We start from the raw sequence: 15,585 nt of genomic DNA on the forward strand, positions 1-15,585 counted from the left end.
ACAAATCGGTGGTTTGGGCCCGTGGTTTGAGCCAACACCTCGACTTTTGTTCTTGCATTTGCGAGACTTGCACGGCGCTTCGCCGGCTATCACACGTGAACATAAGCTATGCAAATGGCAAGGGTAACGCGCTTTCTGGAAATGCGCCCATGAGTAAGCACGCCCAATCCTGGGTTTTGATCACGCCCGAAACCCATTGTTGGGGGGGCCACGGGGCTTAGGTATATGGGACATGAAAAGGCAAAGCAAGTGTCTAATGTAGTTGCGGCCTGATAAACAAAATTGCACCCAGCCCAGGCACCGACGATCATGGATATACGTCGCCCCCACGCCGGAGACTGCCCGGCCCGGACGGGGCTTAGGTGCTAGGGCAAACGCACTGACTCGGGACCGTCTAGACCGCGAGCAAGGCCAGCCGTGTGACGTCAGAACCATGTCGGCTTAACTTCGCTGGCCTCTTTGGCAAGCTGACCCGAAAGTTCGCGCTCCGACTTCGCGCCGATGCACGAGTCGCTTGGGTCGAGTGTGACCTGGGTCTTTCGACAAGACTGTATAAAATGACATCTTCATGTTGCGTACACAGTAGAACGTAATTTCCACAGATGCTCTTGCCCACTGCGCCTTTGCGCAACAAATTTCACTCGTCTGGCCATCGTAGAGGGCCGTCTTGAGCCGCGTTTCCTTTGTTGACTGCTCTGGTGGACATTCATCTTGGATGCACTGCCTGGCGTAGGCCAAGCCTGTGACAAAACTCACATTCACTGGGATTGAGAAATTTTCCGGAAACTCGTCAGCACACCCCCGGGGACAATGCGCAAGCCTCGCTATCAAGTTAGCGGCCAGGTTCGCGGCCGGTCACCGCCAGCGAGTCCCACAGTATGTAGGCTTCAAGCGCAAGGGGGCTGGCCCACTGAAACAGGGTGCTGCTAGGAATAGCTGCGTGTTTTTCGTGCGCGCAGGGTGTCTCGTTCTGAGAAATCGGACCCCCTGTACGGAGCCCCCCATGCAAGCGAGCGTGCATGCCGCAGCACGCTCCCCGCAACAAATGCTAATATATGCTATTAGTACGTAATACTGTTGCAAGGGCGGGGTCAAACAACGCTGTTTGCAGGGTTCCGCTTGTCATGACCGGGGAGCCACAAGCCAGCGCGCCCCCGCACGGTTACTCCGCAAGCATGTACTGCACAGCTCGAAATATGCACAGCAACACAGCCCCTGACTTGCGGGCTCACATATAGAAGGCCGACCATGGTGGGGAAGCCGACGGGAGGGGCGCCTGGGCACAATACTGCACGCTGGGTAAACAGCGCAAATCCTTCTATTAGGACACCTGGTGCCCATCAAGGGAGACCGCGCCTACGCGCAGATTCCGGGCTTCTCTCACTCACGTGCGACCTGGCGGTGCGGGCAAAGAGGTGTGACCGATGCATTCTCACTATAGGAGCCACGGACGGGCGCCAGAGTTGGATTTGGTGATACACATTGCAAGAACGGACCGACTGTGCGCACCCACCAGGGATTGAAGGCCGGGGCGCCCCGCAGATTTCGGAAAATTTCACGAGCCCAGTGATTGCACCAAGCAGAGGCACACGCGTCTGCTTAATCACATAACATACTTTGATTTTGCAATTGTTCCGAATCTGGAAAAGAACCGAATTCGCCCCGGCGTGCGCTCGGGACCGGGGAGGTCCGACACGGAGGCAGGGCCTGCAAGCCAGTCGCCCGGGGATATGCCTGCGGACCAGCCAGCCGGAGAAGCTGCAATGCCCGCACTCCTCTTGGGCATCGTCGGTAGTGCTGTTGTTGATAGCGGCAGGGAATGCAGGATGGGGACCGGGGCTCGCAGCAGCACAGTCTTCCCCGGCCGAGTGCGCCAGCTCCCTGGCAGACTCCATGGTTCGCGAGTGAGTGGTTACCAGGGTGCTGCGTTGGTTGCGTAGTACTGGAACTCCTGGAGAAGTGGCAAGGTGTTGCATGCACGTGCACATGGCTATTTGCATGTGTACGGCGGGAGGTCCTGAGGTGGCAACAGCTCACAATGTTGGGGTGTCGCCGCGCGCGTTATGGTATCTGCGGCGCCCAGCACAGCGGGGGACCCATTGCCGCACACGGCAGCACGCGCAAGTGCTTAAGCGCATACGCTGCACTTGGTTCTCCCGAGTGAATGCTAACACGCATCTGCGGTACGCAAAACCCACCTTCTGCAACCCGCTCGTGCCCGCGCAGGCTCGCGTCGAACCTCGCTGGACGGGGCGTGGTGTTCCAAGACATTGGTAGCGTCACGCGCGGCCCCATAGCCGCCTTCAACTCCTGCATCGCGCTAGCATCCAGCACAGGCACCGATGTCAAGGTGTGTCCGAGCGCTGCGGTGCTGGTGGCGGTGGTGATAGAGGCAGGGCAGGGTTTGTTTCGCTTCGGGAGCACGTACGGGTTCGGAAGCCAGCACCACCTGCGGAATCCAGCAGCAATCTGCTGCGTCCCGCGTTCCTGTGGGCAAACATTGTGTTGAAGTGGTTGAGATGCAGTTGGACAGATGCTTTGCGCTGTGTCGGTCGGGCCTCACTCACTCAGTGTGTGCATGTGCGTGTGCGTGCCGGATGACTGACCACAGGTCGTACAGTGGATGCTGTACCCGGGGTGAGTGCGGGCTTGCGGTGCGGAGCCGAGTGTGCAGGGGGCATCGCGCAACTGGCCCAGATGGGGTGCGGCGTGCGGTGGGGGCCACACCTGCTCGGTGCCTTCCTACGGCACGCACTGACACACCTACTGCAGCAATAGCAGTAGCAGCAGTAGGAGCAGTATCAACAGATGTGTGCGCGAGGAAGGCGGGCAGGGAGCCTGGCGGCGGCAAGGGAGGCGATGTGGGACCGGGGCTCGTCCTGTTGTGCAGGCTCTTGTGTTCGTGCACGCCGCGCCCTGCGCAGTCAGCCACCCCCAAACTGTGGTGTGCTGCGAGCAGGTGGCAGGTCAGCACTGTGTTTGATCTCATGCGCTACTCCGCCCGCGTCCTCAAGCTGACAAAGTACAGGTGGGGACAGTGATGGTTGCTCATGGAGCCGGGCCGCTGTGGTGGCGTTTGGCGTGCGCACCCGGTTTGCGCCAGGCCGTGCCTGCAGACGTGAAGTCGTGGATGTGCGTGCGGCCCCAGCACAAGCGGGGTCCGGTACATGGGCGCAGCCCGTTTATCCTAGAATCCATGCCTGCAACTGCCCTTACCCACCGTGTGCGTGTGCAGCTTCTTGTATCCCGACACGCTGCCACCTCCGGCTGCCATGGTCACGCTTGATGACTTTGACGCGCTGCTGCGGACATCCCATGCCAACTACACCATCACGTCACAGGTGGGCCGAATGTGTGTGTGTGTGGGGGGGGGGGTAACATATAAGGTAAGGGAAATTAAAGCGAATGTATCTTTTATCCATGGGCCCATGACTATGCCATCTGAAGGTCCTGATTTGCCTGCCCGGTAGGCTCAGATGCACCCGCTCTCTCTTGCAAACACGCCCACAGGACGTCTCAGGAATGCCCCTGGCAACCTTCCTCTTTGACCCTGTGAGTGCCCCCGGCAGTGTTGGGGCTTTGGGGTTCTGGCGCTCTTGTACTGACCAGGGTGCGAGCTTGGATGCGAGGGGGGCGGGTTGTCCGTGCAATGCGAGGTTGCGGGCGCCCGGCTATGTACCGCGCATGCGGCGCCGCTGCGCTTACTCGCGGCCGGGGCCCTCACGCCCCTCGCCGTACCCTCAACCTCAACACACACATTTCAGGAGGTTCACGCGGCACGGTTGTCCAGCATGCCTATCTTCCAAGACATCCCAGAGAACTTATGTGGTGCGTGGGGTTTAGTACTACATGTTTTTGTGTGCGTGTCTGCCTCCGGTAGCTGTACCGTGTGCAGTTAGAGAACGGTATGCTGATTTCCAATTCCACACAATGCTCTTGACTCCAGTAGTCTGCCACTCCGTATCTTTTCCACTTATTTGTCATTTCCTAATGTTCATTCCAACCCTCGCGCAGCCGAGCCGCTTGCGCCTACCGGGCCGCTTTTCCCACGCACCTTTCTGTTCACGCTGTTCCGGGCGGACGTTATGTCGGCGTTGGCGGCGGCTGGGCTCATACCGGGCGGAACCGGCCCGTTAAGCGAGTGGTGAGCAAACACGAGATGTTTGTTCTTCGGAATGGGTCTGCAAGTTCGCCGTACAAGGAGGGTTGGGGTCGATGCGTGCCCACATGTCACACACCTGCCCCAGACAAGGCGAAGGCCTTGCCTCGAATCCGTGTTGCGTTCCGCCCGCCGTCGCGGCCGCCCCACACGCGCAAACACACACACACACACACACACACACACACACACACACACGTCTACCCCCTATCGCATGGGCAGGCCCGCGCTTGCTATTTCCCTTTCAAGACGTGTGTGACCCCTTCCCCATGCGCTTTCCTGACTCACACACATACACAGGGTGGAGGTCTTGTCGCTTCTGGACACCTACGCCTCCCTGGTCCGGCGGCAGCAGACCGACCCCGCCTCCCTGCCCTCAATAGTGCCCAACCCGCTGCCGCCCTTCCCAGTCTGCATCAACACCGACTCCTTGTGCGGGCGGCAGACCGACCTGCTCGCCGCGATCGCCGCCAGTGTCATCCAGAACCGGGGGACGCAGCAGGGCTACTTTTTGGACCTGTCGCTGCAGCCGCCGGCTGCCGTACCAACTGTCAACAATACGGCATGGCGTTACGCGGCGTCCGTACTGGCGGCGCTAATGCGGTACAATCCCAGCGAAGCCGACCAGACCGCCGCCACCAAGGTCACAGGTGGCCTGGACGGCACTGGGCCGGGCGCGCACAAGTGCCACGCACTGGCGCAAGACTTCAACATCGGCAGGTGCCTGCTGCAGTTTGAGTTTGACATTGAGATGTTTATGGGAACAAACTTTGCCCAAATCAATAAGCCGGGCCAGTACGGCGTCGCGCCGCTGCCGGGGAGCCGCCTGGTGGCGGCGCCGCCGGGATACGACGTTGCGGTTACAGCAGCAACGGCGGCAGCTGCGGGTAGCGGCAGCAGCAGCAAGGGCGCGAAGTTTGGTCTGCTGGAGGGCAGGGACCTCTTCCCGTGCACGGAGGAGCTTTGTGGCCTGTCCCACAACCATGACTTGCTGTATCTGCAGCCCACGATTGAGGGCGCGGAGGCGGCTGCCGCGGCCTCGGACGCCGCGGCTGCTCTCTCCGCCGGCCGCGACGTCAGCAGCAGCAGCAGCGGCAGCCAGCGTATCGACACAGGCGACTCGCCTCTCCCGGTGTACGCAGAGCGGGAGCGGGTTGCGGCGGCGCGGCTGAAAGCCAACCTCGGCGCCGCGGTGAGTCAAACTGCTTGTTGTGCGAGGCAGTAGATAAGGGCTAAAGGAGCAGCATCGTAGCTTCGTGAGCAATGATTTCTGGCACCTTCCGTGCGTGTGGCTGAACTCGCGGCTTGGCTCCTCGCTATTCGTCCTTGCAGGTGCTGCCGCCGCTGGTGAACCGGGCACCCTACAGCGTGGCCCTAGACCATGTGTTCACAGTGCGCTACCAAGGTGTGTGCAGGGGTAGACGTCACCTTGCGGTAGACGGCACCATGCAAGTGAATGCAAGTGATGCATGGATGGGCCGGGTTTGCGGGCGCGTGGCGAGCCTCCTCATCCACGTCCACATCCTTCGTGCATGGGGCAGACGGCACCATGCAAGCGATGCAAGCGATGCATGGGTGCGCTGGATATGCGGGCGTGTGGCGAGCCCTCGTCATCCATGTACACCTGCTCATGTCGTATGCTCGGAATGTAGGTGCGGGCGTGGACACCGTCAGCCTGGGCGACATGGTGGCGATGCAACAGTGGGCGGTGCAGGGACTGAGCTCAATTCGCGCGCGCCGCCAGGCCGCCACCGACACGCTGCGACAGGCCCTGGGTTACCAGACGGCTACTGGCAACAGCTCCATTCACAGCTGCAACGAGTGAGTCAACGACTCGACGAGCCGGGCGGCTATAACTGCTATAGGGCTACACAGCTACACCCGCCCCATGTGCTTCGCATTAAAGCCGCTCCAAGCCGCCGCCTGCACATTGCGCATGTGCTTAACTGCACAGTATCGGCGCCATGTGTCTGCCGTAGCAGGAGTAGCACCCAGCTCCCGGTTCAAGGCATCGCAGGCCCATCCACTCGCGCCCTCTGACCTGTCTTTCCACACGCCTGCCTCACGCGCCCCACAGCTACGCCACATGGGACTGGTGGCGCCTGTTCGCGCCCTCACAGCGCCGTGCGGCGGCAAACGCCACCGCCTCCGGCCGCCACCGCCGCCAGCGCCAGCTTGTGCTCGACGGCGCGGCGGCGTCCGCTCCCAGCCGCAACCTGTCGTTCCTGTACGCGGACTGGGCGGATATTGCGGCGGACGTGGCGCAGTCCGGGGGCTCCCGTGACGCCGCCGGTTTTGGCGGGCTGTACCTTCACGCCCTGTGGCACGCAACACACAGTCCCAACATCGCAACAGACATGCAGTCACCCACCACGGTGCGTGCACGAGCAGGCCGGGCCGCACGGGCGATGCCCCTCCCAACACAGGCACTCGGGCACACAAGCTGCTTCCATGCTCGCTCCCTCACATGTGCCGATCAGTCTTGCCGCCAGCGCCCGCCAACTACCCTTCCCTTGGCCCTTACAAGCGCCTTCTGCTCCCCTGGTAACATTCCCGCGACGTTCTACTTCGGTTGCTCTGTAACCATGTGCCCCTCCGCTCCGATGCGCGTACACGCCCACACGCCACAGATCAACTTTTTCCGCTACGCTCTCGACCACGGCAGCATGCTGCTACTGCCGCCTAACAACAGCTACAACGGTAGCTACAGCCGCGTTGACGAGATGATCCCAGCCACGCCGGCGGCCGTGGACGCGGCACTGGGGCTGGTGGACCGCGTGTGGCGGCTAGGGGTGGCCGCTCAGGGCAACGGCACGGTGCGGCGCACCTACGAGGCATCCATCTCCGCGCCCGACTGGCAGCCACCGCCGGGTGCGTCCTTGCTGGGACCAGCCTGGGTGACAGCATGCGCGCCGCTCTGTGCTGCGCGACGCTTCATTGTGATGTGATATGTTGCGGTTTTGGGGACGGTGTGCGGGGAGGCTCAAAGTCCACGCATTGGGGATGCGTACGGCATCTATCGGACGCCGACCGCCACCGTTCCCTCCGGCTCTCCTGCTCCCTCTTCCCCTGGCTTGACTCCCAACAGTGGACAACTCGGGTCTGAGCCCGGGCGAGGTGGCGGCCGTGGCGACCTCGGTGGCGGTGTTTGTGACGCTGGTGGTGGTGCTGGTGGCGGTGCTGGCGCTGGCGGCGGTTCGGCGCAGGAGGACGCGGCGCAACCGTGACATGCTGGGGCGAGTCGTGGCGCCCAGGGAGGGGCCGGACACGACGCTGCTCATCACAGGTGGGTGCTGAAAGCGTGGGGGCCGCGATGACCATGCTTGGCGGCGAGAGGCTTGGCAATGTCATGCTGTTTCCTATTGCGCGGAACACACAGACTGTGTGGTTTTGAGTTTCCCTCCCCCACAATGCAACTCTTTCCCTTCACCGACCGCCCATTCTTCTGCAGACGTTCAAAACTCCACCGTCCTCTGGGAGGCGCTTCCCGTCGCTGTGAGTGGAGGGCGTGGCTGGGGGCGCGGGTTGCATGCCGCCGCCTTCTCTGGCGGACGTTCGCCCTCTCTCGTGCACTCCTGGGTCGCGACTGATGCTGTCAGTTCCCCTCTCCTCCGGCTGCCCGTGCCTACCATCTTTGCAACCCCCTACAGGTCATGGACACTGTGCTCAAGATTCACCACGGGTGAGATGCCACGGTTGCGGCGGCATGTTGCGGCCAAGGCACCTGCAAGCGGCCCTGCCTCGCTTGCTTGCATAGCGGCATACCTGTCCAGTTGTTGAGGAGAGCGCCGTTGCATATCACACGCTCTAGAAATCACCTCCCACGTGACCTGCCCGCAGCCTCATCCGCGCCGTGCTGTCCAAACACGACGGCTACGAGAGCGCCACGGAGGGTGACTCCTTCATCCTGGCCTTCGCCACGCCGCAGTCAGCTATGGACTTTGCAACCGAGTGCCAGGTGCGGCCCATGCCGCGTGTGCGTGCGTGCGTGTGTGTGTGTGTTGGTGTGTGTGTGCGTGTGTGTGTGTGTGTGTGTGCGTATGTATGTGTGTGTTTTAAAAAGCGCAAGGCAGGACAACCGCAAAGACTGCACGTGTGTGTTTAGCCACTGCCACTCACACCTGCCGAGCCCTTCCTGGACCTGCGTTAGTTATTGGTTGTATATGTTGCTGACTTGCTGTGTCCGGGAAGTGCAAGGCCGGAGCTTGGCCCAGACAACTCCGCTTGTCGCCAACCCTGTGCCTCCTCATCAGGTCGCGCTGCTCAAAGCCGACTGGCCGCCCGCGCTGCTGGACCACCCCGACGGCGCGCCCGTGCTGGTCCTGTCGCCTCATGACCCCCGAGACGTCCAGCACGCCACCGCCACGCTCGCGGCGCTGGGTCCGCTCTCCCCCTTGCACATGCTGAGCAGCCGCCACATGTCAGGCTCGGGCGTGCTCAAGCGCGGCTCCCCAGCGGGCGGCGGCAGCGGCACTCTTGGCGTGGAGCGGAGCAAGGGCGCGATCAAGCACCAGGCGCAACAGTTGCAGCTGCACCCAGGCCGTGGCAGCCTCAAGACCATGCTGCCTGGCACTGGCAGCGCTTTCGGCAGCAACATCACAGGTAGCGTCGCCACCACCGGAAGCAGCAGCTGCAAGGAACTATCGCTGTCACATGGCCTGGCCAGCAGCGCTTTCACAGTCGAGTCCTCCGGCCTTGGCTCCGCCGCCCCAGCTTTCCCTGGCTTTCCCAGGCGTATGCTGGGCGCACTCCTGCCAAGCAGCCTGGGCGTCGTGGCGCAAGGCAGCTCCCCGCAGGTCCACTTGTTCGCGCCGCTCACACCGACGGCGTCGCCCGGTGAGGCGACCGTGCCGTCAGGCACGGCTGTGGCTGCTGCTGGGGTCGTGCTGGAGTCTCCCTTCACGGCAGCGGGGGCGCCTGCGGCAAACACGCCCTCAACCGCCGGCCGGCCCGGCGCCGTGGGGCACCTGTCTGGTAGCAGCAGGGACACATGCTGGGTCAGCGGCAGCGGTGTGGCGGCCCTGTTTCCGGCCGTGGTGGGCATCGGCGGCGACAGCGCTGCCGGCGCCAACGGCGCTATGGCAGTGGATGCGCTGGTTGGTCCGGGCGGCTGCTCTTGGAAGGAGTTGTTGGGTGCCGCGTTTCCGGTTCTGCCAATGGACACGCCGGAGGGCCGCCGTCTGGCAATGCTGCTCGGCGCTGGCGGAGGCGGCAGGGGCGGCGGAGGCGGAGGCGGCGGAGGCGGAGGCGGTAGCCGCCGGGGCATGAGAGGCCGCAGTGGCTCGCTTGGCGGCGGCGGCGGCGGGGGAGAGGGCGGCGACGAGGAGGGGGAAGAGGGGCAGCACCGCTCCCACACGGGTTTGGAGGAGGTGTTTCGATCCATGACCGGCGCGGGGGCGCAGCTGCTGCAAGGGGAGGGCTGGCGGCCTGGCCCATATGCGCCGGTGAGTGTGCGCGAGCCGTGCGACGATGCGCGTCATGCGACCCCAGTACGCAGAGCTGCTTGGCTGAAGGGGCTCTGGAGCTGCGCCGAGCAGGGGCGCTTGGGGGTGCCCCCAAAACCCGAGCGTCGTCGCCATACTCGTGCGCCATGCGTAGCATGCCGTGAGGGCTCACGTGCTCTCCTTCTGGTCACTACAAGTTTCGCCTGTGGTGGTGTTGACGTCGTGTCACAATTGCAGTGCGTGCACCTGCCGGACGGGCGGCTGGCACTGGTGGCGTTCCGCGGGCTGCGAGTGCGCATGGGCTTGCACACCGGCCTGGATGACCCAGAATCGGTGGCCTTCAACAAGGTGTCGAGTGCGTACGCCTACAAGGGTGAGCGCGTACGCGGCTGGGAGTGTCTAGGAAATGAATGGGAGGGCAGTCCCTGACTGGAGTTGATGCTGGCACGAAACGGTTTCAGAAGTGGCACGTAGCGCAAGCTGCGCCGCTTAGCTGCTGAGCTCTTTATAAGTCATGATTGTCCTATGCAGCTTGATTCAGTCGATTGCGGTGATTGGCACCTGCAGGTCCTTTTGCCAAGCTCGCAAAGCTGATCAGCGACGCCGCGCCCGGCGGGCTCATACTGCTGTCCTCTGCCACCTTTTCCCGGCTGCGCAACACACGCTCCACGACTGGCAGCAGCAGCAGCACCGCCGGCGACAAGGCGGCTGCCGCCAGCGCTGCCGCAGAGGCGGCGGCGGCGGAGCAGGCGGGCGGCTTTCTAGCCGAGGGCGATGACGAGGGTGGCGGGGGCACCGCCCGCCACTCTGCCACGGGCGCCGCCGCCGCTGTCGTCAAGGAGTCTGTCGCGAGCTTCCTCTCTGGGATTAAACATATGTTCGGCTCGCGCCGAGCCGCTGAGGCGGCCGCGGCGGCGGCCGCCGCGGCCTCCAGTCGTGGCGCAGTGATTGTGTTTGCCGGCAGGCATGTGCTGTCGGCGGATCCCAAGCCGCAGGGATCCCCGCCGGTGCCGTGGTGGGGCGGCGGGGCACTGTGCTCAAGCAGACGGCACCGCTTCAGCCGCTTGCGCTGTGGTGCCAGCGGCCTAAGCGGCGCAGCGGCGCCGGGCGCTGGAACGACGGGGCCGACGGTGACGTTGGCTCTGGCGGGACCCGTGGCGGAGGCGACGCTGGCGCTGGACGAGGTCTCGCCCGACTCCGACAACGAGCTCGGCGTGGGCGCGCAGCAGGCGGCTGGCCAAATCGGCGGCGCTGCTGCTGATGCCAATGACACGGTTGCTGCCACCGCGGCCGCGCGAGTCAATGCCCAAGAGCAGCAACCACAGCCGCAGCTACAGCTGCAGCTGCCGTCAGCAGCGGGGGTTCAGTCCAACGGCCGGCACCATAACGCATCACTGCAGCACCAGCACCAGCACAGGCAGTTCGGCCGCTCCATCGACCGCGGCGCGCTGGCAGGCATGCTCGCAGAAGCCCTGGTGGAAGCCGCCTCCGCCACCCAGTCCGCCATCGCCGCCGGCGCCCAAGGCACCCACGGCACCAACGGCGCCCACGGCGTCGCCGCTGCTGTGGCTGTCGCCGACGGCACCGGGGCGGCTTCGCCGCTGCCGCCGCCTCGGCGGCGCCAAGTTGGCGAGCTGCTGGCGCTGATGCAGCCCGAGAGCTCCGAGCTGGTGTTTCTGGCGGTGCACCCCTCGCTGGTGTGCCGCCTGGCGCTGGCGGCGCCGCTGCGCGTGGTCCGGCCCTGCGCGCAGGGCAGCCTGGCAGCGCCGGTGCTGCGCGTGACTGTGGTGTTCATGAAGGTGCGCTGCCCTGCGTGTGTGTGTGTGTGTGTGTGTGTGTGACAATCGACGTGGTAAGCGCGCAGCATATGCACTCTTGCTCCCGCCATCTCGCTCATCGAGCGCCCTCCAACCTTGCCCCATGACGGCCCTACTCCCTTAAAGCTTACTCCATTTGCAAACACCCTGCCTAGCAGCCCACCCCACCCCATAGGGTACGGTTTCTTTTGGGCCTACAACCCCACCTACCTGGTCAATGCGCCCCCTGCAGGTGGCGGGCGCGGCGCTGCTGCTGCAAGACCTTCCCGGCCCGGCCGCCCGCGCCCTGGATGCATTTTTGCGCCTAGCGGCAGGCCTGCTGGGCGCCGCGGGCGGGTATCTGGTGGAGGGCGGCGACGGCCTGGCTCTAGCCGTGTTCGCCAGCCCGGCAGCTGCGACCCGCTGGGCCTTAGACACCGTGGCGGCGTTGAAGCGCTACCCCTGGGAGGAAGCACTGCTGTCGCACGAGCTGTGCGCGGTGGGTAGTCAGTTGGGGGGAGCGGGAGCGGGGAGGGGAGCGCGGAGAGGGGCTGTAGCATACATCTTCGCGACGCGACATGGCCTGTCGCAAGGCCGTGCCGCCCTCCTTACTTGCACCTTTCCGCTTCTGCTCTTACCTGCGTGCTGCCGGTCTGCAGGAGGAGCTGGCCATCGGCGGGGCGGTGGCGGTCTCCCACACCGCCAGCCAGGCGACGGTGGCGGTGGGCAACGGCACAGGAGGAGGGGGCGGCGGCGGCGGCGGCCTGCCACACCAGTCCCGCTCGCCACACTCGTTCACGTTGCAGCGGAGCCGGACCATCATGCAGACGGGGCCACGCATCAAGGTGCGTCATGTGATCATGTACATGTGTCCAAACTTCTCCTTGGCTCCGGAATTTTGTAATTTTGTGATTCTGTGATTCCATGACTCCTTGATTCCGTGCGCGCCCTTTGCGGAAGGCCCACGGCGCTGCCCCTGGTGTGCATGTGCGTGTGGCAGAAACGCGCGAGAGGAAGGGGAGTCGGCATGTGTCATGTTGGTGACCCCTATCCCGCGCTGATCTGCCACCTGCGCTTTCCAGACTGCCTGCTCCAGCCTGCAAACTCGCATGTCTGGTGTTGACTTTCCGATCCTTGGCTGACCTGCCATGCTTCAATGCTCGCATTCACTGCAGTGCGGCCTGGACGTGGGCGAGGTGACGCACACGCTGACGGAGGCGTCCGGGCGGCTGAGCTACCGCGGCCGACCCATGAACCGCGCCGCGCGCATTGCGGGCATCTGCGCTGCCGGCAAGGTGCTTGTAAGCGGCGACGTGTGGGCGGCGGCGTGTGAGGAGGACGCCGGTATGGCTTACAGCTACAGCGGCATCAGCCTGGGAGCCATTCCGCTAAAGGGCGTGGCGCAGCCCATTGAGGTGGTTGAGGTGGTGCGAGAGTTGGAGCAGTAGCAGCAGGCGGCAGTAGCAGCACAGCAGCAGTGCGTGACGGCGGCAGTAGCACAATTGGATGCGCGCTCATCAGTCTGCCATTTTCCAATGGGGGTGCGCCTGTTTTCCAGCCTGAACCAAACAGCACCACTTCTGCCTGGGCGTGCAAAGGATGCCGCAGTAAATTGCATTTACATTTGCCGGGTGCGCTGCAAGGTAAGCGTGTTCTGAGCCTGCCATTCATTGCAATGGGGAGGCCAGATGTCTGGTACAGTTGCTTGTCCTTGAACAAGCCGAGGCGCTAGGGCCCAACACCCCCGGGCGGCGGGGCCCGCCGTGTGTTCTTATGTAGGCCGCTCCGCCCGGCTCATTGCGTCACTCTGCAGCCGGCGGCGGAGCCCTCCGCTTCCATTTTACACTGTTCCAACTTTTAGCTGGGGGTAACTGAACGACCTTGTGAAAGCGCACCTTAATTGTGGTGCCGCACGCGCGATTGCAGGAAATGGGTGGTGACTTGAGGGCAAGGGTAGCAGGGTGCTGCGCAGTTTAAATATGCAGGAACCTGATGTTGTTCTACGAACGTGTATGGGGGTGGTTGAGTTGCGACGGCTTCTCTAGGAGGTCGCAGGCTGACAGAGAAGGCGAGTTCTTATGACGATGAGTTGTACGGCTTGGCACGAAGTGCCTTAAGCCTCCGGCGTCTGCCTTTCAGGCATCCGCCGTTGTAGCATTATGCTCTACTCATTTTACTGCTATCTAAACAAGCCGCCCTCCCACCCTGCTTTGTATGCGGGCGCTGGGCTGGGCCGCGCCGGTGCTGCCAGGGCTGACGAGAGAGTAGAGCTACCGGCCACTATGGCAAGATGAAACAGTGACGCTTGTTTTGTTGCAGGTTTTGGTAACGTTTACAGTGGTTATTGGCAGCACGGTTTGGTTGGCTGGTCTGGTTCAGTGGCTATCGAACAAGAAGAGACGCGCCGGTGAAAACGTGCTGAGTGCACATGACCAAACGATACTGAGACTGGACGCTCCCCATTGTTTGCACTCCGAAGGGTTGGAACGGGGAAGTTGTGGTGTTGCTTTGGATGTGTCTTAGCATGTTGCAGAACAATGGAAACGTATGCACCGGTATTTATTTTGCAAACGCAGAAGACTGGGCTAGCGCGCAGGCAGGACGCGCCAGGATCATTGTGTGGCTGCAAAGCGTCCGTTTTGTCACATTTGGCTTAACATATGCAGTGCCGTTTGCCTACGTGTGCACAACTAGATTTGGGCACTTGCCTGGCTTGGTGCTGAATAGATACACCGCTCGGCTCCCGGGCACGTTTGAGTGTCCGCCAGGCATGCGGGATGCTGCCGCACAGCTGAGCTCCCACACTAACCCAGCTACTACTGCTTTGCTTGATGCCTGCTGGGGACTGTCGGGAACCCATGTATCGTGTTAAGATCCCTTTGTGGTGTGGATGGTCGGGGGGCCCATGTACGCCCGTACAGTCGCTGACGCCTGCCGGCTGCCCCTGCACCGCCCTCCGCCAGGTGCCGCTGAGCTCGGCGGTGGCCATGGCGCTGCGGCAGCGCGAGGAGGAGGAGGCGCGCGAGCGCGAGGAGATGAAGCGGCTTGTGCTGGCAGCCAACAGGTGCGTGGGCACGAGGACAGGCGTGCGCGCCTGCCAGCGACTGCCTTAACTGGGCACAGCTACCTTGCTTGTACAACACGCGCTGTGTTCGAGGAGGGAGTGCGTTGTATTTTTCAATGGAAGGAAAAGCGCGGAACAATCTGTGTTTTGTTGAATGAATGGCTCCAACAGGGCTCAACAAGAAGAGCAGCTGGCGAGCTTGCAGCAGCAGAACGTGGGGCGGCCCGGCGGCGGAGGCCGGAAAGGCACCGGCTATCGACAAGCCAAGCACACGGGACAGCTGGACATTTCCGTTCTTGACGACTTTGGGCCCTCGTACGATCTGCCTTTTGAACGCGCCGCCGCGCCGCTGCCAGCACAGCAGCAGCAGCAGCAGGCGCCTGCGGGCGGCGGGCGCGGCGGCTACAGCGGGCGTGGCGGCTACGGCGGGCGGGGGCGGGGCCCGCGGGAGTATGGGTCGTTGGGGTGAGGCTTTGTTGCGATGGGCCAAGGCTTTGTTGCTAAGGGCGGGGAGCTGCGGGCATGGTTGCTGTTGTGCAGGGGGGCGGTTGTTAGGCATACAGCGGGTTTGTGAATCGCCATCCCCTTCCGGTAGCCCCAACACATTGATCTGCATTGTGGGAACCCGGTGAGATCCTGTTGAGAGGAACTGAGTTAAGTGGTGATGCAGATGTGTCAGTGATTACAAGGCAAGGGCGGCGGCGGTGCCACAAATCTGTTCGTGCTGGATGGGGTTCCGAGGTACCATCGTCAGGGCCGGTCTGGCAGTGCCAGTCCGTAGCGCCGACGAGGGAGCTGTAGTCATGCGGTTGACAAACGATGATATGCATGCTCACAAGTCGCACAGCTCACCCCAGCCTGTCTGAGGGGCTGAGGGAAGGCAGGGTTGACCTGTACGGCGGTTCTGACGAGCCTACGTCAGAACCGCGGTACGTCCGTACAGCCGTGACATGCTGGCACGATGCGCCCCGTGACCGGCATATGTAAAGTAGCCGCCACGGGCCGCCGCATCCGCACGAGTCGACCTGACCGTGCCGTTGCCAACAGCGGCACGCAGCCGATTCTGACGTGGCGTTGGGGGGCCATTGGGTTGGGGGCGTGTCAAGTACTGCGTTCAACGGG

General features: G+C 63.2%; 2 protein-coding genes across 2 annotated transcripts; both read left to right on the top strand.

Moving 5' to 3' along the window:
* The first annotated feature begins 1,201 nt into the window (after window positions 1-1,201).
* CHLRE_17g729350v5 (uncharacterized protein) lies at window positions 1,202-14,063 on the top strand. Its single transcript, XM_043072399.1, has 23 exons — window positions 1,202-1,904; window positions 2,227-2,350; window positions 2,612-2,637; window positions 2,960-3,028; window positions 3,236-3,341; window positions 3,511-3,552; window positions 3,765-3,828; window positions 4,015-4,144; window positions 4,460-5,351; window positions 5,492-5,564; window positions 5,812-5,980; window positions 6,237-6,534; window positions 6,790-7,030; window positions 7,248-7,445; window positions 7,611-7,654; window positions 7,810-7,841; window positions 8,000-8,117; window positions 8,413-9,603; window positions 9,841-9,976; window positions 10,171-11,402; window positions 11,653-11,898; window positions 12,059-12,244; window positions 12,575-14,063. Exons 1-23 carry the CDS (start codon window positions 1,894-1,896, stop codon window positions 12,845-12,847), a joined length of 5,901 nt encoding a protein of 1,966 aa, XP_042914858.1. The 5' UTR covers window positions 1,202-1,893; the 3' UTR covers window positions 12,848-14,063.
* Window positions 14,064-14,131: 68 nt separating this feature from the next.
* Window positions 14,132-15,462, top strand: CHLRE_17g729393v5 (uncharacterized protein). The gene is made up of 2 exons (XM_043072400.1): window positions 14,132-14,463; window positions 14,635-15,462. The coding sequence occupies exons 1-2, from the start codon at window positions 14,258-14,260 to the stop codon at window positions 14,930-14,932; spliced, it is 504 nt and encodes a 167-aa protein (XP_042914859.1). The 5' UTR covers window positions 14,132-14,257; the 3' UTR covers window positions 14,933-15,462.
* Window positions 15,463-15,585: the final 123 nt, after the last annotated feature.

Source organism: Chlamydomonas reinhardtii, chromosome 17 (genome assembly GCF_000002595.2).
Source record: "Chlamydomonas reinhardtii strain CC-503 cw92 mt+ chromosome 17, whole genome shotgun sequence".
Classification (NCBI taxonomy): domain Eukaryota; kingdom Viridiplantae; phylum Chlorophyta; class Chlorophyceae; order Chlamydomonadales; family Chlamydomonadaceae; genus Chlamydomonas; species Chlamydomonas reinhardtii.